Genomic DNA, 25,536 nt, shown 5'->3' with positions numbered 1-25,536 from the left:
TTATTAAATTTTACATCGATTTTTATTTCTTGGATGGCTTTTACTAAATTATACTAGAAGTTTTAAGTACTTAAATATATTAAACAATACTTTACTCTTTAAGTATTGAAACTTAAAGAGTAGTTTTAAGTACTGTAAAGCTAATTTTAAGCATTAGAAAGCTGTTTTAAGCTTAAAAGCTTTACAAGCTTTTAAGATTAAATCATTTATAGTTGCGTAGCTTAAAAGCTTGTAAAGCTTTCCTTTCTGAATACCACATATTGACAATTATTTGATCCTGCTGTGCTTGCATATTGTTTTATTATGATCTTTTAACATGAGAGCATATATATTGGTAGTACATGATAATATCAATTAATTACTTCTGCCCTTAAAACTCACTAACATATGTTGATGTAAGTATATTGTGTAGAAAATTGTATTCTGAATTTTATTTATCTCTTTTTTACTTCCTTGTACGAACGAAGTAAAGGAAGTATTGTAATCGCGAAAAATTTTGATTTTCATATTTCAACAGAAATATCCATTTTGACCATCCCTGAATCCATTTTGACTAGTTTCAGCATGACGTCTGTATGTACGCAATGTTACCACATAAATGCGTAATATCAGCGGACACAATGCCTAGCAGCTTAGATGTCAACAAGAGTACAGTATACATACATGCTTGCACAAGCATCACTCCCACTACGTAGATGACCATGTAATTTCCCACCATAACGGTTCTGCAGCCCTAGCATTCACATGGGCTCCAATAAAAGAGCATACATGAGAGTGAATTTCCAATTCATCAACGACCACCGCCTGGAGAAGATCAAGAAGAAGGCAGAAGAAGTCCCCTGGCTGCCTCAATGTGGGATCTCTTGTCGGATGCCAACATTCCCAGCAGAACAGCAGACCTGGCCAGCCCGCCAAGGGAACTGCTGGGTGCAGACGCTACCTTCCTGCTCCATTCCACCCCCTTAAGGGAAGACCTACCTTGTGGTGATTCTGGTCTACACCACCCACTCCATTCCTAGCCCTGAAGAGTTTTACCAGAGGTCATCTTCAGACCCTCTAACTGATTACACATCACAGTCACCAGCCAGGCCTCAGTCGGGATGCCACCAATGCAAATGCCTCGGCAGACATTGACATCAGTAAACACCAATAACTCAGCCATTACCTTCACTTTAGGCTTCCTTCGGACATCTTCACTTTTCTTATCCTGCAGCATCTCTCTCTGAACTAAGTAGCGGAGTTCGCGGAAGCACGAACCCCATGCCTAGCCCAATTACAATATAAATGCTTGTGACTGTTAATGCCTCAGACACTGGCTAAGTAACAAGTCAAATGCAATGCCAAACTCACACCACTCAAAAGTTTGTTATATATAACAACGAAATTCAGGCCGATCTACATTCCATCACCCACTGCAAAATACACCAATTAACCGATTCAAGAAAAATGGACTTCAATCTGGTCCACAAAGAAGTCAAGGACAGACCTCGTACTCCCACCCAGCTCCATCTCAGAGTCCCGCGTGACATTTATTTCATCACACTCAAAGACTGCTCTCGGCAAGATGGTGCTACACCTCACAACTGCATGATAGTCCATGCAACCGTAGTCAGTAGCACAGTCACCACCTGCTGACAGCGGCTTCGCCACTCAACTTTAACAATTACTGTTCTAACCAAACTGACTGAGCCTCAGTGCCAATACGCCTACCTCCAACCAATCAAATGTCTCCGAAAAACTGAGGAATCCAGCCACTATCGACTATTCTCCACGGACATTCCAATTAACTTTGAGATCCAGAAAGGAGTCCATGCTCTCAAGTTCCCTAACTTATCTGGTACTTCATCCTCATACCGAGTACAGACATAGAGGACATGGTCTACTCTGTCGTCAACTCCCACAATCTGGGCATAGGCCCAAATCTGTTAAATGAAACCTAGCCAAACTTCCTCTAAAGGTACCATACCGGTAAAGAGATTGTGTAATATACCGATTGGGGGAAATCCACCTAACTGCATGCCAATCAGTCACAGTTAGGAATATACCATGCATGTAGCGACCAGTAGGAGAGTCATCCCACCTGGCCCAAAATGCAGAACCTTGGTCCTCAGTCTCCCGCGTACATTCTGGTGTAAGATCATCCTTCTTGGAAATATAATGTTCTTTACATTTAGTGGCAAGAATATCTATCGGCTTAATGCATGCAATAACACAGACCATCTCTTGCAAGATATTCTTGTAACCACCAACAACAGCCAACAAAAGGAGACACTGCCTCTCAAGATAAAGTTCCTATAACACCTAAAGACCATACAATGAGCCCAAACAGGTGCAGCATACAACATAATAGCCTCACTGACACCTTTATAAAGGATACAGATGGTATGGAGATTCAATCCCTAATTGGAATGCATAACTACAAATTACAAAAAAGGCATCAACAGCCTTCTTGGCAACATATTAAAGGTGCTCCTTGAATCGAAGATTCTCTTCAAGGATTACACCCAAGTTTTTCCGAATAGAAACATATCTGATTGGAAGGCCAGCTATTGAAACTTGCACCTGACATAAAGTGGCCAGCCGACCTTTCAGCAACATGATCATGGTTTTTTGGACTGAAAATCCTCTTATGCTGAAGACTTCACAACCTGAGACTCTCAAATGCATGGACACCTCTAAATTCTATCTCATTCTGTGAGTCCCCCTCAACCAGCAATAATCAACCATCATTCGCATAAGCAGTGATGCAGCAGCCACTAGGCAACCTCAACCACAACATAGAATTGAACTCAATAATCCAAAGAAGGGGACTCAGTTCATTACCTTGCGAGCAACCTTTGGACATTGTCTTCCCTACTTCTGAGCTGCTATCACGAAGGGCAACAGTAGTTCTATGGCTGAAATAACTTGAGAGAGTTTCTATTTCATTCCATGTACAACCATGCTTCTGCATTTGAAACAAGGCAGAGGGCTACCATAAGTTGTTAAAAGCCCTTGATATATCCAGAAAAACACGTAGCACATACTCACATGCACTGGAGGAGGCAGTATTCATTACTCTCAGTATAGCGTCCTCCATGCTCTGGCAGTTCGAAAGTCACATTGGCTGTCCATCAGCAAATGCTCAGAAGTTAATCTATTATTATTACAGGAATACAAAATTTTCTCAAAAACCTTACCAATCACAGGCAAGAGCGTCAAAGGCTGGTAAGAAGAACTAATAGTGAGGTCCTTGTTGCCACCCTTAAAAAGCAATATCAATTTTCCATGCTTCCAACAGGCCGAGGAATACCCAGCAAAAAGCATCCTATTATAAACTCTAGTCAGGGAGACCGAGAATCGCAGGTAATGAGCGAACAAGGAGTCTGTATTATAGAATAGATCTTTTTATTGGTGATTGTAGACGATACATATTACACATTTATATATTATTACTTTAGTATATAATTTAGTATATGGTCATTTTACCACTTAAAATTATATTTTTCAAGAAAGATTAAAATACAAAGTGGTTCCTTAATTTTGGTTCATTATCTGATTAAGTAAAATTAAAAAAATCCCTGTGAAAAACCAAAACTGTAGGAGCCAATTTATACTGTAATGTCACTTTTTTGATTGTAATGGATGTTTAATTTCTGCATTATTTACTGTTAAACATCAAATATAACTGTTCAAATAGTTACTGAAAAGTGATATTGTTTATATTGCTCAATTTATGAATCAGATTATCTTGGGGTATTTCTACTATTGTACCTTCTGAATTAAGAAAAGTTAAAATCAATTCATTGTGCCTTAACTATGATGCGAGGGTGAATCAAATTAAAACGGTAATTTTGCTATTCTACACAGCAAGCAGTTCCGCGCAGCATGGTGGAGTGGGGGGTTAACTTCAATGTGTTAGAGAGGTGTAACCAGCTTGGTTAGTTCCTCCTCTCTGTTCTGTCATCAGACAGCCATGAGTGAGAAGACATTTGTCGTCTGTTATACAATTTATAATCAATAAAGTTTTTAATTAGTGAAGGCATTAAAACCCGCAGAAATTTTAACTCTTTAAAGGCACAGTTTGGGGATGCTACACTGTCCCAGAACACAGTGTATACGTGGGCCAGACAATTTAAGAGTGGACGAGAAAGTTTAGAAAACAAAAGTCATGATTGACACCAAAGGTCAATTCTCACAGCTGACAACATCTGTGCTGTTAAAGAGCTTTCGAAGGTGATCGCTGAATTGATCATCTTGGCTTTAGAAAAATTAGTGCTCAATGGGTTCTGAGGTTATTGACCGAAAATCAAAAATAAGTCAGGTTGAAAATTAGTGAGAGATTTCAGAATCGATTTCAGCAAGAAGGGGACAATTTTTTGAGGCATTGTCACATTTAATGAGACATGGCTCCATCATTACACTCTGGAGTCAAAAATAGCGAGTAAGGAGTGGCAAAGGAAGGATGAGGGCTACCCAGTGAAGGCCAGAACCCATCTAATTGGCTAGAAAAGTTCTTGCCATGATTTTTTTTGACTCAAGGAGAATTTTACTCATTGATTTTTTCTACAATTAATGAACTGTGAATGTGGCTTACTGTTGCCAGCTGCTTCAATCAACAAAAGATGGGGTATGTTCATCATAGATGTCCTCATTCTCCATGATAATGCCTGCCCATGCACTGTGGTTTTGACAAGGGATAAATGTGAAAAAATGCACTGGGAAACCTTCTACCACCCTCCCTACACTTCAGCTTGGTAACTATTTTTTGTTTGCACACTTGGAGGGGAACGATTTAAAAACAATAAAGACATTGAGGAGTGTGCACAACTGGTTGACGACTCGTCCTCAAACTTTTTATGAACAAGAAATATTCAAGCTTCCAAATTGTTGGCAAAAGTGTAGATTGTGCAGGAGACTGTATAGATAAATGATGAATGTATGAAATTGTGTATATTATTAGTCAACAAATTTATAAAAAAAATTGTTAATATTTGATTCACCCTTGTGTGTATGTGTATGCGTGCATGCATGCGTACACACACATCTAAAGAATGACAATAGTGCCAAGGGTTTGCGCTTGCTGTCCTGTGAAGCTGGTAGATAAGCCTGGCTAAGTTTTTAATCTTGGGAAATATTCTGTTATTGGGATCTAATTAAAACATCTGACCTAGTAGTTTAGAGTTGTTGCAAACTATAGGTACACGTAGTACTCAAACAAGGGACAAGGCCCTTGTCTGTAGACCCCAAATCAAGGAAGCTCTACTTAATGTCTTGAAATTTTCAAAATATATTATGAATCATAAGTAACACATTTCAACTAATCGTCATACTTGTGCACTTAGAACATGCTATGAGGAGTGTCTTATTTACTAAGTTTGAAAATGGAGTTCCAAATTTTTTGTTTTTGATTAATTTTTATTCTTTTTTCTGATATAGATCACTGAAACAGATGATCACCTGAATCAGCACGCTAAATATGATGAAAATAAAATTGAACCCGCAGTGAATAAAGACTCTAAAGAAACTGAGACTTTATCTGCAGAATCTGATGGTGTGTTAATGAAAGAAACTGTTTACGATGAAAATAATTTTATATCGGAAAATGATGTAAAAAATAAATCTGACTCTGCTGTCATTGATGAGTTGTCAGATGCAGATAAGATGCAAGTGCAGACTCCAGTATTACAAATGCAGTTGCAACAGTCAGTCACAAACTCCACTGCAGTTTCTGTTGATCATGAATCTCAACTGTCTTCACCTGTGTCAGAATCACATGAGTGGTTTAACATGCAGGGAGTTAGATTTATGCCACAGGATCCAGCCAATGAAGGTAGGTAAATACATTTCAGTCTATTTAAAATTTTTGAATTACAAATTACTCTTTTCATTTTAAAAATCTTGAGCTTTTGCTGTAGATTACACTTTTTCTTTTTCTTTTTCCATTGCCCATGTATCTCAAAGTACTTGCTCTTATATTCTGTTCAGAACATTTTTATCTTGAATCTCTTTCTCTTGAGTTTACTTTTATTCACAAAATTTTCCAGCATCATACTTTTCGTTATTTGTAGTTAGTATAGATCATATTTTAATTTCTGTTCTTTTTTCACATTTTCTGTTTTCTTGTGTTTGCATATAAACCAAACATAGTGAGTGGTTTTACAGTTGCCTTGTACGAATCTATGTTACTGATTTGTCCTCCTACTATTTTAAATGTTTTATTTATTTTGCAATTTATTAAATGAAGTTAAATTTAAAAAATGATTACGTATTAAAAGTAAATGATTTTTTATTTTTTAATATTCTTTGTTGTCACTGACTTTTCAATCAGTAAACATATGTATTTTCAGTTATCAAATTTTTTTCATGTTAGATATGTTTTTTACATATTTTAACAAGGAAGCTGAACCGGATAAATTGAGCATGAAAAAATACTAGATTCTTTTGATTCCCTTGCTGGGAATCAAGTCCAAGACCAGTTGATGTACTAAACACAACACCAACTATTTTGCCAATTACTGTTGAGTATTAAGTGTTATTTGATCACTTAACTCTTCAGATGTGTTGAACCATAATGTTTCTCTTTCCCAATATAAAGATATTTAAGGAATGCTCTGATGTTTCTAAAAAGTCTGTTGAGCATTTTTTGTTTCTGATATTTATAAGAGGTTTCATTGTTGAGTATTTTTCATATTTAATGATTTGTTTATATATTGCATGGTCCTTTATTATTACACTACATGTATGAATAGTAATTTTACTGATGTATCCATTCCTCTTAATATATATGTATATATATACAAAATATAAACCACCAAAAAAACAGTAAATAGGTAACTTAAACTTAGCATATTAATTCCTAAAATCACTTTTTGCAGGATCGCACATCTTCAGTTAGATTCTATAATTTCATTGATACATATTTATTTGTTAATTTGTTGAAGTTGTTTTTTGAAAATTTAGAAATTTATTATGGACAAATGCACAAATTCTGTATTCCGCATCTATAATGCGGACAACTAATTACAAGAATGTAATTTGTTTTGTATACAATATTTTTCATTCATACCCAGTCACAAAAATCTATCAGTGTTAGATGAGGCAATCTTAGTGACTACGAATGTAAGCCTCTACGACCGATCCATTTCACAGGGAAATGATGATTTAAGTGAGTGGAAACTGTACAAGAGATGTGGGGGAGGTGCAACATTGTGCTGGAAGTATACTTTTCCTATCAGTGCTAGAGGAACATCTTCAAGCAGCTGTAGTAATTCTTGAAGAAAGTGCAAGTAGACCTAGGCATTTAAACGGCCAGGTAATATTAACAATCAAACAGCTGATTTTGAAGGAGGCCACACCAAACATGCTAAATCAATGTTGAAAATTGCCTTCCACTGTTTCGTGAGGATTTATTTCTCCTCATATGCTCATTGCATAAGTTTTTGACGCCATCTTTATATTTGCCTCTTTGGTAAACATACTTGTAGTGTTGTTGATTTGTATTCCACCAGTTGCAGAAATTGTCTCTTGGGTATAGATGTTGAATTGGCTATTTATAATAAGGATAAAACTTGTTTTGTTAAATTGTCCCCCAAACCATCGATTGAGAAACTCTGATCCTCTTAGAAAGGCATCATGTACTGAAGCCTGGACTGTGCTGAACTGCATTGATAATAATTTTGCAAAAACAGCTTCATATTGGACAGATCGTTTGTGGCTGGTATAAATACTAGGCAGTGAACTTGTTTCGTGAAGTTTGTGAAAAGTCATGCTAATTGTTTTGGGATCTGGAATCCTGTGATTTGGAAAACTTATTTCTTATTCTACTGCAGCACCTGTAGCATTATCATCAAACCCACCCAAAATGATTACCATATCAGCTTATTACTCTCTTTTTTCTTATTACTCTCTCGTAAATAAGTACAGCATTACTTCAATTGCAAACCGATAACGCTCAAACTAAAATTCACTGTAAGCCTTTGCTAACAGCAGTATAGTTCATAGTACCTGATATAGATTCTATGTTGATTACTGTTTACTTTTCTTAGCTTCATTCTTTTATCACCTGTTGATGTGTTTCAGAACTACTCCATTGTCACTTCAGAACTACTCCATTGTCAAAACTTATTGTACTATATAAACAATATTTAAACTATATAAACAAGCAATATAAAAACTTACTGTACTGTGTAGTATAATAAGTTTTGACAATGGAGTGGTTCCAAAACGCGTCAACATGTGATAAAAGAATGAAGCTAAGAAAAGTAAATATTACTCAACATAGAAACTGTAATGATCTTAGCAGAAAAGATAATAGATATTACTGTAATAACAATTTTACCTGATATGCTTAATGTACTTTACAGAACGATTTAAACACTAATACAGTATTGCGCATTGTTAATCAGCTGTTGTTATTTTATTACCAACTTTGAAATAATTTTTCAAAAAATAATTTATTACATTTCTGTCATTAATAAAAAAATTATTATGTAAGTCAGTTTTATTTATTTATCTTTATTTTACAGTTGTGTAATTACCGGTTTTTTTCTTATTTTTTAACAATAACTTTTATTTTTACAAATTTTTCACATCACCGAAAAAGAATTTGGTTTTTGTTTACATTAAATAAGTACTGTCATGTGTATGCGGCTCGACTAGGACATTGAGAGACTAACAAATACAAATGTTTATATAAATCCAATTTATTAATTTAAGAACAGAAATTAAGGCAAATCAATAATAATAATGACAGTAATAATAATAAACGAAAATAAGTAGCAACGAAGAATAATAATAATCAATAAAGTAAATACAACGTAAAATTTCCAATAAGGACAGGATTTATTTAAAGGCAGTTAAATCATAAAAAGCAGAATACAGTTTCATTGACTAAAGACCACTGATTATAATGACCGCTAATATTAACACCTTTAACAACTAGTATTGTACTAATAACAAGATAAGACAAGTCTTAAGATTCATACAATTCCATTCACTGCAAACACCTTTCCTGTGTACAATAGAACTACCCTAACAATCTATGAATGAATTTAGTACTGTCATTTTACAATTGGCTACCAATAACTCACTGAACAACTTCCTGCATTCATCCACTGTTCACCCTGGAATGCTTGTGATGGCATTTTACACGTTGACTGAAAACACCATCTTACAGCTGCGTCAAACACATCTTGCTTCATACTGACTCTCTTAATAGTGACTTTATCCCTTGTCTGAGCAGTCTTATATACCCTGACCTGCAGAACTGACCACATTCCTTAACTGTTGAAGTGTGAGAATTATCATCCATGCCCTTACATTTTGCCATAAATTCCTACTCTGGTCCCTTTTCATCGAACAACTGCTTTGCAGGTATGCCATTGACAGTATTACAAAGAACGATCATTAAACGAACCTGTTTGTCTGAGAAAAGGATCCCTTCTGGATTCCTTTCATTGTTATTTTGTCATACTTTCTTCTTAATTGGTAAGAATCCATTACTCAGGTCCGTTGTACTGGTCTTGTTACACTACTTTTCTGACAAATATGGTAATGTAGTATTACTAAATAAAATTCAAATTTTTCTTACTTTTCTTTTTTTTTATCCAATTTATCTTATATCATTTTGTTCAGAATTAAATTCTCTACAAGTTTTGTGTGTTTATCATCTATTTAACAAAGTTATTGTACATCAAACATAAAAAACAGGGTGTTTTTTAAACACCTGGATTGTACTTACGGTTCATTGTTTCACCTTAAGGCAAGAATGCACAATTCCATTAAAATCAACAAAAAAACACAGAGAGCATCACTTTGACGTAGGATCAAGACTAACGTGTTTTCTTGGGGCATGGAGATCCTTTGCCAATCCATTGTGATGATTGAACTTTTGTCTCAATGTCATAGCTGTAAACCCAGCTTTCATCTTCCATTATGTTCCTTTGCATGAATTTTTCATCATCATTGGCTTGTTCAAGAAATTGCCGACAAGCGTCCACTTAATGTTTTTCTTTTGTTTGGTCATCAAATGCTGAACAGACTTTGCTGCAATTCGATGTATGTTCAATTTTTCAGTCAAAATGTCATGGCATGATCCAGTTGAGATGCTAACCTCTTCTGCAAGTTCTCTGAGAGTTATTCAGCGATTTGCACGCACCGGATCATTGATTTTCTGAACATGGATGTCATCAGTTGAAGTCAAGGCCTTCCTGGTTGAGGGTCATCTTCACTTGACTGATGACCACTTTTAAATCGTGAAAACCATTCGTAATATTGCATACAGCCCAGAGCATCATTTCCGTAAGCTTATTTCAAAAGTAGAAATAAATTTTTATTGCAATACTGCTATAACCATTTTCACTTCAACTGTTCAACCCAATACTGTATTTTTTAAAGCAAATGTGATTTTATTGTAATGATTAAAGATTTTAGAAATATAGTATAATTTTTATAAAAAGAAGAATAAACAAAGACTTTTACCAAAACTTGTGACTTTTGTTATACAATTGTTTTATCTCGTACAGCATGCATTATTTTTCAAGTTCATAATTTAATTTTTGATGTTTATTTTTTAATTATGACACTGATGTAGATTGCACCAAAAGCATGATGTTTATCAGTAATGATAATTTATTAAAAAATCATATATTTTGTTAAAATATTACTTTATTGAATGAATATTCAGTATAATTAGGATAAGTATCCCCTTATAATGTAGTATAATAATTATAATTTATTAACTTTTTTAAACAGTGACACAGACTAACCACCCAGTTTTAGCTAATGATGAGGAATGAATTTTTACAGTATGTCAAAAAATGTCAAATCTGACTGGGATTCAAACTATAAAGATAACAGCTTTGACAAGCTCTGTTATCTTAATATGTATGCAACGTTGTTTCTAGTGATATAGTGAGAGTAAATATGAAAACAACAATCTCTTTAAAATTCCAACTAAGATGATTACTGTGTTGGAAAAAAACATAAAATTTGTAAGTTGTAAAAAGCTGCAGAATTTAGGTGTTCACATTCAATTTTAGTATTGTAGTTATAAATAAGATCGACTTTTGAAAAAACAAATGGTACATCATTTGTGTAAAAAAATGTTTATGAAAATTTCAACCAGATTTGTAAACATATTTTAATTAGGAACAATTTTTTCTTATTAGAAACATAATTTTTAATGTATCTCCAAATTCAGTTGGCTCATATGATATATCTGTTTTAGAAGTTTAACTAGGGAACTATTTCTGCAGTCACAGTCAATATTTCAGATGTAAATCAATATCAACACGAAACTGAAGAAGTGTAGAAGTGTGCATTCCTTGTCAGAAAAGGGTGGTTTAATTGATTTAGAAGAAACTGATTATTCAACAGTTAAATAATGAATGAAACTGCAAGGACAAATGATTCAGCTATACTTATTTTAGAATGTTAACTGAAGTAGTAGCAGAAAGCGGATACTCAATTCATTTTGCATCCAGTGTCGATGAAATAGATCTTTGCTGGAATTGTGTCCCATCAGAGACTTATATAACCAAAGACAAAGTAGTATACCTAGTTTCAATGCCACATCAGACCACATATTTTTATGTGATACAGAATCTACCTCTTTAATTAAAATGCTGTCAATTTAACTAAAAGAAAAATCTATTAAACAAGAATCCTGTATGTAAGACTTCAAGAATATGATTCTACAAAGCTAATGGCTGGATTTATAACTATTATTCAGAAATCAGCTTGGATTGTTATAGCAGGGTATACTGAAACTTACAGTTGTTAACTCTTTTGTGCAATGTTTTTTACATATTATTTTTTTAATGTTATGTCAATCTCTCTGGCATCAGCCATATGTTTATGAATATTCTTCAAAACTTTCTAGAGTGAAGAACTGCAATCAGTGAGCAAAACTAGTAGTTGTGCAATTTGTGCAAATGACAGTTGGACAAATTGATTGTAGTTCTTTCATAAATAATTTCACATGAAAATTAAATACACATAAAAATAACCCTTTTTCTGTTTCTAGATGGTGGTTTGGTACCTTATGGATTAGTCAGTGTGAGAGAATTATTTCGACTGATAGTTATGTTGTGTAATCCAACAAACAAGGAGAATACAGATGTTGTGATTCAGCTTGGCTTAACATTGCTTACTGTAGCATTGCAGGTTGGAGCTGATAGTGTGGGCCAATATGCATCTATTTTACCAATAGTGAAGGATGATCTATGTCGAAATCTTTTTACAGTAAGTAAATTACCTTTTTTGGTAATCAAAATAAATAGAGAGGATTCTAAGTATTGATGGAAACTTGTTTTATTCTGGGTCGATGGATATAATGGATCTTTATATTGACGAAACTACCTTTGTGGATTCAATTCTTCAACACTAAATATGTAATTCTAAGTATATCATATGAGATTGCACAAATTTTTGTGCTGCATTCCATTTTCTTATTTATGAAAACATTATATTTATATCTTAATAAAGATATTATCTTAAATCTTTTTTTTATAATTAGAAAGATTTAGTACAGATAGATTGTTAATATCATTATCATCATCTGGTGTTCTGCCTAGTGGCATGTCCATTAAGCCTTCTCCTTCATTCCCTTGTAGTTTCCAATATTCATCTCATCAATTAACATTATCCTTTTTCTTCTTCTCTTTATTTCTCCTTCTACTGACTCTAATACTGCAATTATCAAGATCCCACTTCCTTTAACCACATGTCTAAACCATTTTCCTTTTCTTTAAAATATTTCCCATATAAGTGCTCTTTCTTCTGTTTATTCTTAACTCTGTTCATTACTTCCTCATTCCTCACTTTAAAACCTGAATTTAATTCCTCCCTCTTCCTTGTTCATCTTTACTTCCATACAAGAAGACACTTCAGAGGAATATCCAGCTCAAAACAGAAGGGGGCAGCTTTCTGAATTTAACTTCTTTTGTAGGAGAAGAGTAGTCCATGGAGGATTGCTATGCAATAATACACAATTACAAAAGAAATAATAAAATATTCATTTTGTAACAATAGTTTGCAAGGATTAGATGCAAATTGTCTAACTACAGCTTCAACTCATTGCTCCTTGTTAGCGAAAACCTATTGTTGGCAAATGCTTAATATAGCCAACCCATTTAACCAGTTTTCACCAGTGGTGCTTCTGCCATGTTTTAGTTATACAAAGGGACTAAATGATTGCTCAATAGTACTTGTGCAGGGCTATGAAAGCAGTATCAGCAGAGCATTTCTAATAGCCGAGGAAAAACGATTTGCTCTTTATTTAATGTCCAATTATGTCTGGTGCTTCCTGTACTTTAATTCCACATTTTGAACCACAATTCCCTCTCTCCTTCAATGCCTTCTGAATTGTAGAAAGTTGCATAAGATGAAGTACTTTCACTTCAATGAAACGCCTCTCATGTTACTCAAATGAAAATTTATCAGTGAAAATTCAGGTGATTTGTCTGCATAAAATCTGATTTCTAAAGATGACAAGATGGAATCCAAGTAAGGAATTATTATTTCTCCAAAATTCAGATGGATTTTGGCTGGATGATTGCTTCTATGCTTTTGTCGGTCACCAGTGCATATGGTGGTTATATCAGCATTCAAATGCATTGCAATGTCGCCTGCCTCTTTTAAAACAGCAGTCCTGATTTTCTCTTTATCTTCCCGATTAACTCATAGCATGTCAAGAATAGTTTGAATATGCTGGTTGGCTTTGATTATGTCAAATATCTTCTATTGAAGTGCATTTGCTACAGGTTCCAGTGTAGTGGACTACTGAGCTATTAGTGCTACTGACATAAATGAAGATCTGCATGCATTTTGATAAATGCATACATTTATCTGTATGCATTTATCAAGATCTGCATGCATTTTGATAAATGCATACAGATACATTTGATAATGTATTTTTTCATTTTGCTGCATTTCTCTCTTCAGCTAAGGTGTAATGCATTAACAATATCAATGAAGTGATCCTTAAACACACAGGTGCTCTTGTATTTCTCTGACCATGTAGTCTCACACAATTTAGGAATGCTAACAGTAAGCTTCCATCGTCAAACAGACTCATGAAAAAATGTAATTATGTATTATTTCTTCAAAGAAATGTAATCCAACAGACAGCTGTTCTTTGCCAGATATATCCAGTTTTGTCAGCCAAATTGTTGTAAATGCAATTTTTTTAACCCGTGATAATGTGTTCCATGATTGTAGCGCCACATAGATCAATTATTTCATTTTGGATGATAGGTGATCAGTATGATGAGTTTTGGTCCATGCTCAAAAGGATCTTTTAATTTTGAATCACCTGCTTCAATCTGTAAATTGCACAAGTTATTAAGTAAACCTTCATCCTAAATTTTTCATCTGAGAGATAAATCATCTTGCTGGAAAAAATGTTGCATGAAACAGTTGAGAACAGTACTTTATTTTATTTCTTTAATTTCTTTATTATTTAAGTTCTTTTTATGTACTTTAAAACCATATAAAATTTATTTTGTTCCTCAAAGGGATTGACAAGTAATGAAGCCAACAAAACCGCTAAAACACTGTTCCTTCTAACCATAAGCAACATATCCAAAAATACTGATGTTATGTATTTTTTTCAGATTATAAAAATTACAACTAAACTCATTAGAATGAATAAGTTGGTAATTAATAAATAGTCAATTACAAAATGATAAATATTCAATTACAGAACAATAATTACAAACTGATAAACAATTCAAATACATTAACAAGTTGTTCAGTTCTCTTTTACCTTATTTTATTTCTGCTAATGGAAGTTTTGAATAAATCTTGTACTCTTTGATAACAAACTTGAAACATAACTTAGTGCTGCTGCCATTATTTTATTGAGTAGAACTGATAAGTCCTCATTCATCTTTGACGTAATGTTGTGTCCTCTTCCAGTAGTTGATAGTAAAAGCTCTGAAGGTGTGAGAATATTTTAAATATTTCCCAGTTGAACTCATGTTTGCTTATCCCTCAATAATTTCTTGAATGAGGTACTAGGACCCTGCAGATGGAAAAAGTGCATTCGATATTCCTCTTCATTTTCATGTATTTTGACTTCAATGACTTTGCCTAACCACCACTTGCCATCGTATATGCAGCAGACATAATTTTTACATTTTGGCTTTGGTAAACCTATAGATCAATCAGAAACACTAATTTTCTGTGTACCGATACTAATATAAATGATTCTGATTCAGAGTTCGCCTGGACTTTCAGAATACATTTCTGATCTGTTGGAACATAACTGTGAAAGGTTCTTGTTTCTGGGACTGTTGTGATTACCTGATAACGAGAATGAGGTATTCTTCAGTTAATTGATCATCTTTATTAGAGCAGAAAATAAATGTTATATCTTTAATATTGTCATTACAATAAGTGTACATTTCAGAAGGTGTAACAGTTTGATTGTTGACTGACCGTTGAAGGCTTGCTTTAGTGATAGTCCTTTTTACACTTCCACCAATACCATCACATGGTCCTTTTTCATGGTATGAGGAAAAAAATGCCATTCAGCTATGATTCAAAATATTCTTGATAGTAGAACAAATTTATGAAATTTTTTTTCTTTTTATACTTGGCTGAGTAACCATCAGAAAAATAAAAAATCAGTTTAACTTATAACAGTGTTTTTACTTTATTTATAACTTGCTTTTTGAAGCAGAAGAATAATTTAGTATTGTATTTCAAGTACGCACTAATCACACAGTAGCTTTGGTTTTGTAATTTTCTTTCTTTTTTAAAATATATGAGAAATGGATTTACTGTGGCATAAGTTTTTGACCAGTGATATTACTGGACTTCATCCTGTATCACAAAAGGAAAATTTTGAGAGAAGTCTCCCATTACAATACATTCACCCTCCAACAAGTTTTCGTTTTTAATGTTGAAGAAGTTAGCCTGTTTCTGTGACAGCATGCACATTTCATTTTCTACATCACATAAAGTGGTTGAAAGGAGAATTTTATGATCAAATTTCATTTTTAGAGTAGATAACATGAGTTTTACATTTTGGTGGGTGACACACACAAACAGAGTGAGTACCTGACCCACCAGCCAGAACACAAAATTTAGGTCTTAAATCAGTAAATTTGAAAAACCAATTTTTAAATTATGCTTTTCTTTGAATACTGTTGACAATTCTTTTAAGTTATATAAGATAAGCCTTTTTTAAATATTAATTTTCTTCTTGCCAGCCTGTCTTACAGAGACACAATCCTTCATGCCTGGCAACATTCAGCTGTGTTCAACACTCTGATAAAAATCTTGGACATATTTAATAACATTTTCATCAGTTACCTGACTGGGTTTCTTTTTGCCAATTTGTGGCACAATTCCACTTGTTTTAAATAATTGTTTAGATTGTCAGGCTAAATATTGACTAACACTAAACTTATTTTGAATTTTTTGAATGCTCCAGCTGCTTGGTAATAAAATATTAATTTTTTTTGTTGATGTAACTGTTTTCATTTCATACTTTATTTTAATGATTAATTCTTCATATTCCCTACCTAAACCAGCATAATTTTGTTGTACTAAACTGGTTTCTTCTGTAGAAATATTTAAATCCAAGGAATCGTTTACTTTACTGGTAACTGACTTTGCTATTTTTGTAACTTTATTTTTTTTAAATTGGTTCCTTTGTGCTGCTTAATAATTTTTTAACCTTAACTGTGGGGGGGGGGAATTGCCAAGTGCTGAATTAGCTTTATTCACCTACTCGACTATAACACATTGAAGCTGAAATATATCTTTGCATTCCAGTTTGCTTTCTGTATCATCCTGTTGTTTTTGTATTTTGTTTAAGCATTTTGTGCACAGTGCTCTGCCTGGAATTAATTTTAAATCTGTATTGCTTGTTGAAAGTAAAGATATTTCTCGAAGAGATTTCTTTACTGGTTTAGTACAACAGCTAAATGGATCAGAGCAGCTTTTCCCATTAATATTAAAATATTTATCTAATTATTCGGTTCTGTGAAAAGTATTTTTGTTTCAGTACATTCACTTCTTAAAGATGTCAATGTTATTTGCTGCTCAGTAAACTCTAAAATATTGTGCATTACTGAAGAGCTATTGTACGTCAATTTGTGACATACTGTTTCAGTGTGAATGCCAATTGAACACTCTGTAGTCTGTTTTTATAAAATGCAAGGGTTCTTACAATAACAATACAGTTTGAATAAATTATATAACTACCATTTGCACCTCACTTTGTCTTATCCCAGTTTCTCTACAGCTAGAATAAAAATTTCTCTAATTAATAAAATTAAAAATAAAAGATATCGTATAAAAGAGAAGTTCATTGTTAATAAAATTACTTTATAAATAAGTGTACCACAGTATAACACAGTATTAACACTAGCAACAGTACAACATATCATATTGAAATCAAAACAGTGACTGAACCTTCTACAATGTTTATATTCAGGATTACACAAACATTCATGTCTATTCACTTTTGTATTTAAACGTAAGTTTATGTGTGAGTCATACTTTAAATAACAAACTCTCTAGTATATAAGCCATCTCGTTATAAACATATCAATATATTTTGTCAGTAGACGTACATTATTATCCGAAAAAATACATAATGTGAAATTTTTGGATACATTGTTCACAGTTAGAAGGAACAGTGTTTTTAATGGTTCTGATGGCTTCATTATTCCTCAACCCCTTTGAGTAACAAATTAAATTTTATATATTTTATATGGTTTTAAAGTAAATAAAAATAACTTACTGCCCTAAACATTTCAGAGTTCTGCCACCTGTCCCACATGTGGTTTTTGGGCCCTAAAAATGACACATTTTCAAAATTTTACGATTTGGCAGCCATTTTTTTTTTTTTTAATGAAGGACACTTGGTAACAGTCTAATTTTTTTTTATAAGTACTACTAGTACTTAAAAGTTAAAAGGCAAAATACAGGCCTATTAACCTAAGCCCTTCATTATTTATTTTTGGTCTAAAATTTGAAAAAAACAATTTGAAAATGTAATTTCAGTAAACATTACAAGATTTGGTTATGTAACAAAATTAATTTTGAGTACACTACAATGAAGTTCCATCTTTACTCTTAACAAAAAGCCCTTTTTGACCTTTGCATGATGTAAAATAAGAATGCCTACAGCTCATGGGAAAAGTGATGAAAATGGTTGTTTTTACCTGTTGGCAAGTTAGAAAATAGTCTGTTACTGAAGAAAAATTGTTTAAATACTTGAAAAAATATTTGTTGGCCACTACAAGGTGGGGGTAGTTATAATATACCAAATATTATCAAAATCAAAAGTAGTGATGCAATAAAAGTTTTGAAAATTTGTTGAATTAAAATGGAAACCCCTCATGGAAATGGGCTAATCAGGAAAATGGGTGATTTCAAAATTGGTAGCACATAATTACAAAAGAAATTAAGAGGTTACCTGTCAGAATAATGCCCATCTTCTTGACACTTTGCAGTTGGTTATTTTAAATCAGTGAATATCTGCATAACATGCTTTTTCTGTTAAAGAATTGTCACCTTCTAAGTTGTTACAGTATCTTAAAGCAAAAAAATTACCGGAAAATATTGAACATACCACAAGATATGTTTACACCAGAATGGAAAACATTTAACAGACATATTTAAAAAGTAGAATGCTCAATACGTACAATGTATTGCTGTGTTTGTACTTTAGAAAATAAATATATGAGGTGTTATCAAAAAATAAAGAGAGTCTTTTAATTGTGTGCTACAAATTCTCAATTAAGTTTGTCTTTTTCGGATGTTAGAGGAAGCTTTTGGTGAAATGTTATGTCAATATCAAGGGTTTATGAGTGGTACAAACAGTTTCATGAAGGCCATGAAGACATTGAAGACGTTAAAAGGGTTGGACAATGCAGCACATTGACAAAATAAAGGACATTGTTATCAATAATTAGTGAATCACTATTAGAGAAGTTGCTGAAGATGCAGGTATATCTTACAGTTTGTGTGAAAAAATTTTGGGTGTGAAGAGTAGCATAATAATTGTTGTACATTATTTTGGGTGTCAACTCAATAAACAGTTATTAAAGTGTGGTACTTTATTCAAGCCCAATTCAAATCATGCTCAAAATTTCAAGATTATTTTGTGGATTCCTTCACTTCCCATGCGTAATTTCATGTAAAACTTTGTAATATATTCTTCACTAATCTGAAAAGTAGAAGGATTATTTATTTCACTTTTTGATGACCTATAAAAGTTAAAAAAAATTAACCTATATGGCAGCCTTTCATCCAGAAGGTCTCAAGTTCAAATCTCAGTCTGGTATTGATTTTTTTTACCATGTGAAATTTCCATACTGTATTCCTAACCATAAATTTGAGGTAGTATGGTAAGTTAGTTATCTAAGAAAATATTTTTCTTTTTTAACCTTATTTCTGTTCTAGAAAAATAAAATTGAAAATTTTGAGGGAGTTTTTAAAGTACATTGTATTATTTCACTTTGAGTTATGATAGTGTAGGAAAAATCATTAGGAAGTTGTAATTCAAAACAGAATGTTTCCAGCAATGTGTTTTCATGAATTTTTTCTTTAGTTTGTTTATTTTTCAAAGTAGTAAATTAAAAAAAAAATCTACTTATAACAGTTATGAAATTTCATGTTTATTGAAGAAGAGATATGTTAGTGAGTAGACCATTAAACATTACTATTAATTAATTATATATGTTTTCATTTCTATTTTAGCCTTCTGATAACAACATTGAAGCTTCTTCATTTGTAGAAGCATTTTATCTATTTTATTGCCTACCGTAGCTTGGATGTTAACATTTTATTGCAATTCTTAGCCTTTGGAATGTTGGTGATTCTCATCATTGCTTTCAATGCTGATGTAGTTGTTTAGAACTACCAACAAAGTCATAAATTTTTATTTTAATTTAATCAGATTTTAAACTGTACATAAAATAATACAGATTTTTCAGTTCTACTTTGTCTAGAGGCTTTATCTGGGTAAAATTACACATTCTTTATTTTGAACAGAAAAAAATCTATCCAACCATCTTTAAATAAAAACAAATTCAATCTTCAATATATTCAAATTGTTTGTTTATACTTTTTATGTTAATTAGAAACATATGACATCCCAACCCCGTAGGGGAAGATTCCTGCCTTGTGATGCTTCTGGTCACCACACCACCCTTTCCCATTCCTAACCCTGATGGGCTTTAACGGGAGAGAAACTTATGACAGCTGAGAACGTTCTTTGCAACTGAATTCAAAAGGTTTTGTACATTAAAAAAAAAGTTTTTATTTTTTTTTTAGTACAATAATAAGTATAAGCCCTGTGTGGGGTTTTTACTTTTTGGGATTCTCTGCTTGATAGATACTATTTTTTCTTCAAAACAAATTTTGTGTAATTTTAACCAGATCAAGCCTCAGGACAAAATAGAATTGAAAAATGTATATTCTTTTGTATTCAGTTTGACTAAGAAAAGGAGCTTTTAGCTTCCTTATCAAATATAGTTTGAGAGATATGAGATGTTTACAGTCAAATTAGATGATTGAAGGTGAAAATGTAAGAGGTATGTTATTTGAAGTATAAGCAATCTGTTTTGATAAGAGATTGTAATATTTCATATAAAATTTAGGAAAAATATTTTTATACTATAGAATGGAATTATGATATAATTTTTTTTTGTAGTTGCTGAAATCTGAGAGGTTATCTATCTTTACTTCTACTTTGCAAGTTGCATTCCTGTTACTTGAATCATTGCGTACACATCTTAAATTCCAATTAGAACGATTTCTTTCATCACTGACTGAAATAATTATTTCTGATTCACCAAAAATCAGTTATGAACAGAAGGAAGTTGCCTTAGGTTTGTATTGATGTAACATTTTTTATTAAATTCAAATACTCGCGTTTTAATTATAAAATATCCTTCTTAATATTATTTTTCTTAACATGGTTATGGTAGGCTGTACTGCATACTTTACCAAAGTGTGACTTCTTGATAAACAATAAAATCAGGAGTAAGACACAGTTTTATTTTTGAAATCTAAATTATTTAAATTTTGTAATTAGCTAATTTATTAAAATTGTGTTTTTATCACAGTAAAATCTTATTAATCCAGATTGTAGAGGAATAAAATTAGTCTTTTGCTTAACTGAATTTAATCACAATTGGTTGTTCTGTAATATATATATATATATATATATATATATATATATGTGTGTGTGTGTGTGTGTGTATGTGTGTGTTCATTATAAAAAGAAACTTAATAAAACAGTGAAAAGATGTTATATACTATATATTAAATTGAATTATTTCTTGTTTTTATACATTTTGAACACAATGATTCATTTAAATATTTAGAACAACTCGATTATAAATGAACTTGGTATACAGAGGGTGTTCGCAGTATGCTTCCAGCACCTACTTTTGGCCATATAGTCCATAGGCCATAGGTAGAAATCTTAGCATAGTCACACAGGAAAAAATTGAGGGCAACAGTACACATGGAAGACCGCCGAAAAGATGCTGGACCGTATTGAAGAGTGGAGGAATGCTAGGAATGTTGATCCAAATGGCAGAGGATGTGAGCAATGTTGAGAAATTGTCAACAGGATTTGAATCGGATCACTCTCTCTTAGATATGAGAGAAAGGATCACTGATGATGATGATGATGATGATGTTCACATTAAGTAAAATCTGAATAAAGGGGATCCAGATCATTAGTTGATTGAGAATTTACTGTAAAATATTTTTATTTTTTTTTAAGATTGTAGGAATTCACCAAATACGTACTAGAAAGTGGAAAATTAAAGAAATGTTTTGTTTTTCAGATAAAGGAGCTGGAACCTATGATTTTTAAGTACCATAATGTTGCTGAGTATGCCCAAAATTTACTCAGAAGCTTGTGTGCATTGTTTTACTGCCCGTTTCTGTTATTACCAATTAATTTATGATGAGTCCTTCACTGTTTGTGTGAATATATGAAGAAATTCTAGGCATAATGAGTATTCTTCATTTAGAGTGGGTTCATACTGGAAACCTGTGAGAATATTCACAGAATAAAGAAGCTATGGTGATAGTTGTTTAACTTATAGCAACATTTATGTGTTGATATTTTTAAAAATATTTGGGTTTCTTTCTGCAAAAGAAATTGAACATCATTCAAGTAGACCTTCAAAGACCAATATCAATGTCCAAGCTGTTATTATAACAGCTTGTGCCATCAGAAAGCCAAAATTAATTTAATTCCATATGAGTTGAATATAAGCAATCAGGCCAAGATACAGTTTTTCAAGAACATTTAATATTGTTTGGATTGTGTGTAGTTCAGCGTTATTATGCTACAACATTATAAGTGCCGTTGATTCCAAACTGTAAATACATTTTCATAATTGTTTTAAGATATCTTTTATGTCTAGCAAAGTTCGCAGTATGTTATGCTTTCCAGACAATCTTTAGGTGAAATGTTTTTAAGTCCAGAAAACAGTCAAAAAAATAATATATTTGAGATTAGTTTTCACAGAAAAATCAAAAAGTAAAGGAAAATTTTATTTTCCACATAAAACTAATTGTTCTGCTACAGATCATAATCTCTTGTCATCTGATTACACCAAAGAAGGAGTGGATACTGGTGTTCTTTGGTGGTTGAGTTTCAATTAGCCACACATCTCAGTAATGGTCAAACTGAGACTGTACAAGATTACACTTAACTTACAATCATACACATCATCCTCATATTCATCCTCTGAAGTATTATCTGAACGGTATTTATCGGAGGCTAAACAGGAAAAAGAAAGAAAGGTCTTCCACTTCAAAGAATAATGACAATATGGAAGCAGTTAAACAAATAATGAATAAAAATCCATGAATAAAACTGAGTAATTGATTGATGACAAAATTGAATTGAAGTTGCAAGTGAGTTTGAATATATTTGGCTCAGTGTATTCAATCATTCACGATTCTTTAATCTTTTTAAAAGTCTGTTCACTGACTCCATATCAACTGGCAAAATAAGGGTTCTATATCAACTGACAAGATATCAACAAAGGGAATAGTTTGAAAATTTCACAGAAGCTTTTGAAATATTATGAAAATGAAAGAGTAAGTGACAAATTTTAGTTTAGAAATATTCTTCACCTCCTATTGGAAAAAAATTAAAACCTCACACATAAACAAAAAATTTGTTTATAACTGTATTCTGAGATGTGGAAGGTCCAGTTACTACTCACCTCACCTAAAGTTGAAATACTGAATACTAAAAACTATGTGAACGACTGTGATCATTAACAATAGAATCAAGTGTAAAAGATATGGTAAACTTTTATAAAGGTGTGATTTTGCTTTAGAATAACATCATTATAGTCAACAAATGATCCTTAGCTTTAAAGATCTCATTTTGCTCTGCTAGACTACCCATTGTTCTTGTCAGGCTCTTAGTAATTTTAATTTTTTGGGCTCACTCAGAGAAGAGCTGCAATGGAATAATTTTTGTTTTGATGAAGAGGTCATGAAAGCAGTGCAAAATGGTCACATATCAGACCAAACATTTTTTTCAGGAAAGGATTCAAAAGCTTGTTAAAATGTGGGCTGAATACATAAAAGTATTAGGATGCTGTTGAAAAATAAGCATATTTGTAATTTATTTAATTGCAAATAATAATGATGGCTTTTATAGAAGTTCACTTTACTTCTTAACTTTCTCTTCTATTTCACCTCATGATGAGCAGAAGAATTTCTTCAAATTTATAGCGGGAAATTGCCTTGAAGTTTGGTGCAAAACTACCTGAAGTTGTTTTTAAGTTGTCTACACCTTTAAATTCTCTAAATTGTCTGTAACACACCAGCTATTTCTTTTGTTTTTTAACAGATAGTAACATAAGAGAAAAAGTTATATTATAGTTTTTATGATGTTATAGAATTATGGATCTTTTTAACAAATTGATATTTTATATTTACAGAAGCAGTAGTACAAATGTGGAGAATTCCAGGACTTGTCACTGAACTTTATCTTAATTATGATTGTGATTTGTATTGTCCAAATTTGTATGAAGAGCTGACTAAGTTATTGTCAAAGGTAAATTATATTTATTCTCCCAGATTGATTTTCTCATGGAATATTGAAGGAAATTATTGTAAGATTCAAAATGTTATGTTTGTATTATTACTAATAGAAAAATTCTGGCTTACACAGCAGACATTTTTTAACAAGAACTGAATAGAGTTTATCGTTTTCTGGGTTTTATAAGTTTATTGTTGACAAAGTATTAACAGTTAATTAAAGTGTTAAAGACTACAGCTAGGACAAGTAAAATATGTGACTCATTGAATCCTAATTACAGCTTGGAAGATGCTATTTAAGTTTTGAATTTTAAAATCCACTCAGATATGTTGTTCAATTTTTTAGAATTGTTTATTAGTTAGGTTTGTTTAACTTGGCTAGTCTTTTAAAAATGTACAAATTTGAACAAAGTAGGCATTTAAGTTATCAGGTTCAGATTTACAATATTTACGTTGTAGATTTTTTTTTTTATGGTATATTATAATATCTGTTTTGAGTACCTCATAAACTTTCAGGTTTCTAGATCTGTTCTTACTCATTTAGCTAGGTTTTAAAAGTCTTAATAAGTTACATTGCAGTATTTCTTTTTCTGATTTTAATAATTATCTATGATTCAGCTTAATCCACTTTTAAAATTAGTTGGGAACAGTTTTTCAAAGCAATAATTTCTTAATTTCTATGATCATATTTTAAAAACAAATTTGCTCCATCTTAATTAAAGTACTTAATACAAGTTTCTTAATATTTATTCTAAAAGTATTTAATTGAAACGAGAAGTTACTTTTTCTTCTCTAAGTACAGGTAATGTTCACATTTATAAGAACATTCATAAAATTTGTTTTATAATCTGTTTCTGAGCCCAACAAAAATCAGTTGGCCAACTAATTACTACTACAATTTCAAAATAGGCATGTGATAAGCACCTGTTTTCAAAATAAGTACTTTTCTATACATGCGTATTTTTAATTTGTTTATCACAGTTTGATGATGCAAAAACTTAATATACATTATGACTTATTTTACAAATCATTACGGATAGGAAAACATTTATTTTTTATAAAAATCAAGAAATTTTTTCTATTACTCTGAAATAGATGAATACAGTAGATCCAAAATCAAGTTCTGCATCTATTTATATATATATTTAATTTAACTTAAAAAGTTTGTATATTAAGTTTAAAAGTTTATAGTAAGTTTAACTTATCTATTTACTGTGTTTTGGTGGTTTAGATTTCATTTAATATTAAACACACACACATATATATATATATATATATATATATATATATATGTATTACTCTATTGAAATTAATCTTAATTAAAGAATTATAATATTCCTCTGAATTATTAAATTATATTTATATTATATTAAATAAACCATCTAGTAAATAATATTGAGTTAAGACAAATCTTACTTTAATTTTTCATGAAAGTACTTTCGTAGGAAAATTATTATAATAGGCAAAATATTTCTTATTTCAATATTCTGTACTCGGTGATTT

At 31.9% G+C, this 25,536-nt stretch overlaps 1 protein-coding gene across 5 annotated transcripts in view; it reads left to right on the top strand.

The window, feature by feature from the left end:
- garz (Sec7 domain-containing protein garz) overlaps window positions 1-25,536 on the top strand; it is a 201,682-nt gene that overhangs the window by 49,982 nt on the left and 126,164 nt on the right. For all 5 annotated transcript variants that reach the window (XR_012758824.1, XR_012758825.1, XM_075382294.1 and 2 more), the window contains exons 11-14: window positions 5,419-5,812; window positions 12,008-12,225; window positions 20,660-20,837; window positions 23,934-24,049. Coding sequence is in view for 3 of the 5 variants with exons in the window: in XM_075382294.1 (XP_075238409.1) it covers window positions 5,419-5,812; window positions 12,008-12,225; window positions 20,660-20,837; window positions 23,934-24,049 (906 nt within the window). In the remaining 2 variants the exon portion in view is untranslated. The remainder of the gene's footprint in view (window positions 1-5,418; window positions 5,813-12,007; window positions 12,226-20,659; window positions 20,838-23,933; window positions 24,050-25,536) is intronic.

Source organism: Lycorma delicatula, chromosome 1 (genome assembly GCF_047948215.1).
Source record: "Lycorma delicatula isolate Av1 chromosome 1, ASM4794821v1, whole genome shotgun sequence".
Lineage (NCBI taxonomy): Eukaryota > Metazoa > Arthropoda > Insecta > Hemiptera > Fulgoridae > Lycorma > Lycorma delicatula.
The sequence above is the reverse complement of the archived record's forward strand: the minus strand, read 5'-3'. Positions and strand labels throughout refer to the sequence as shown.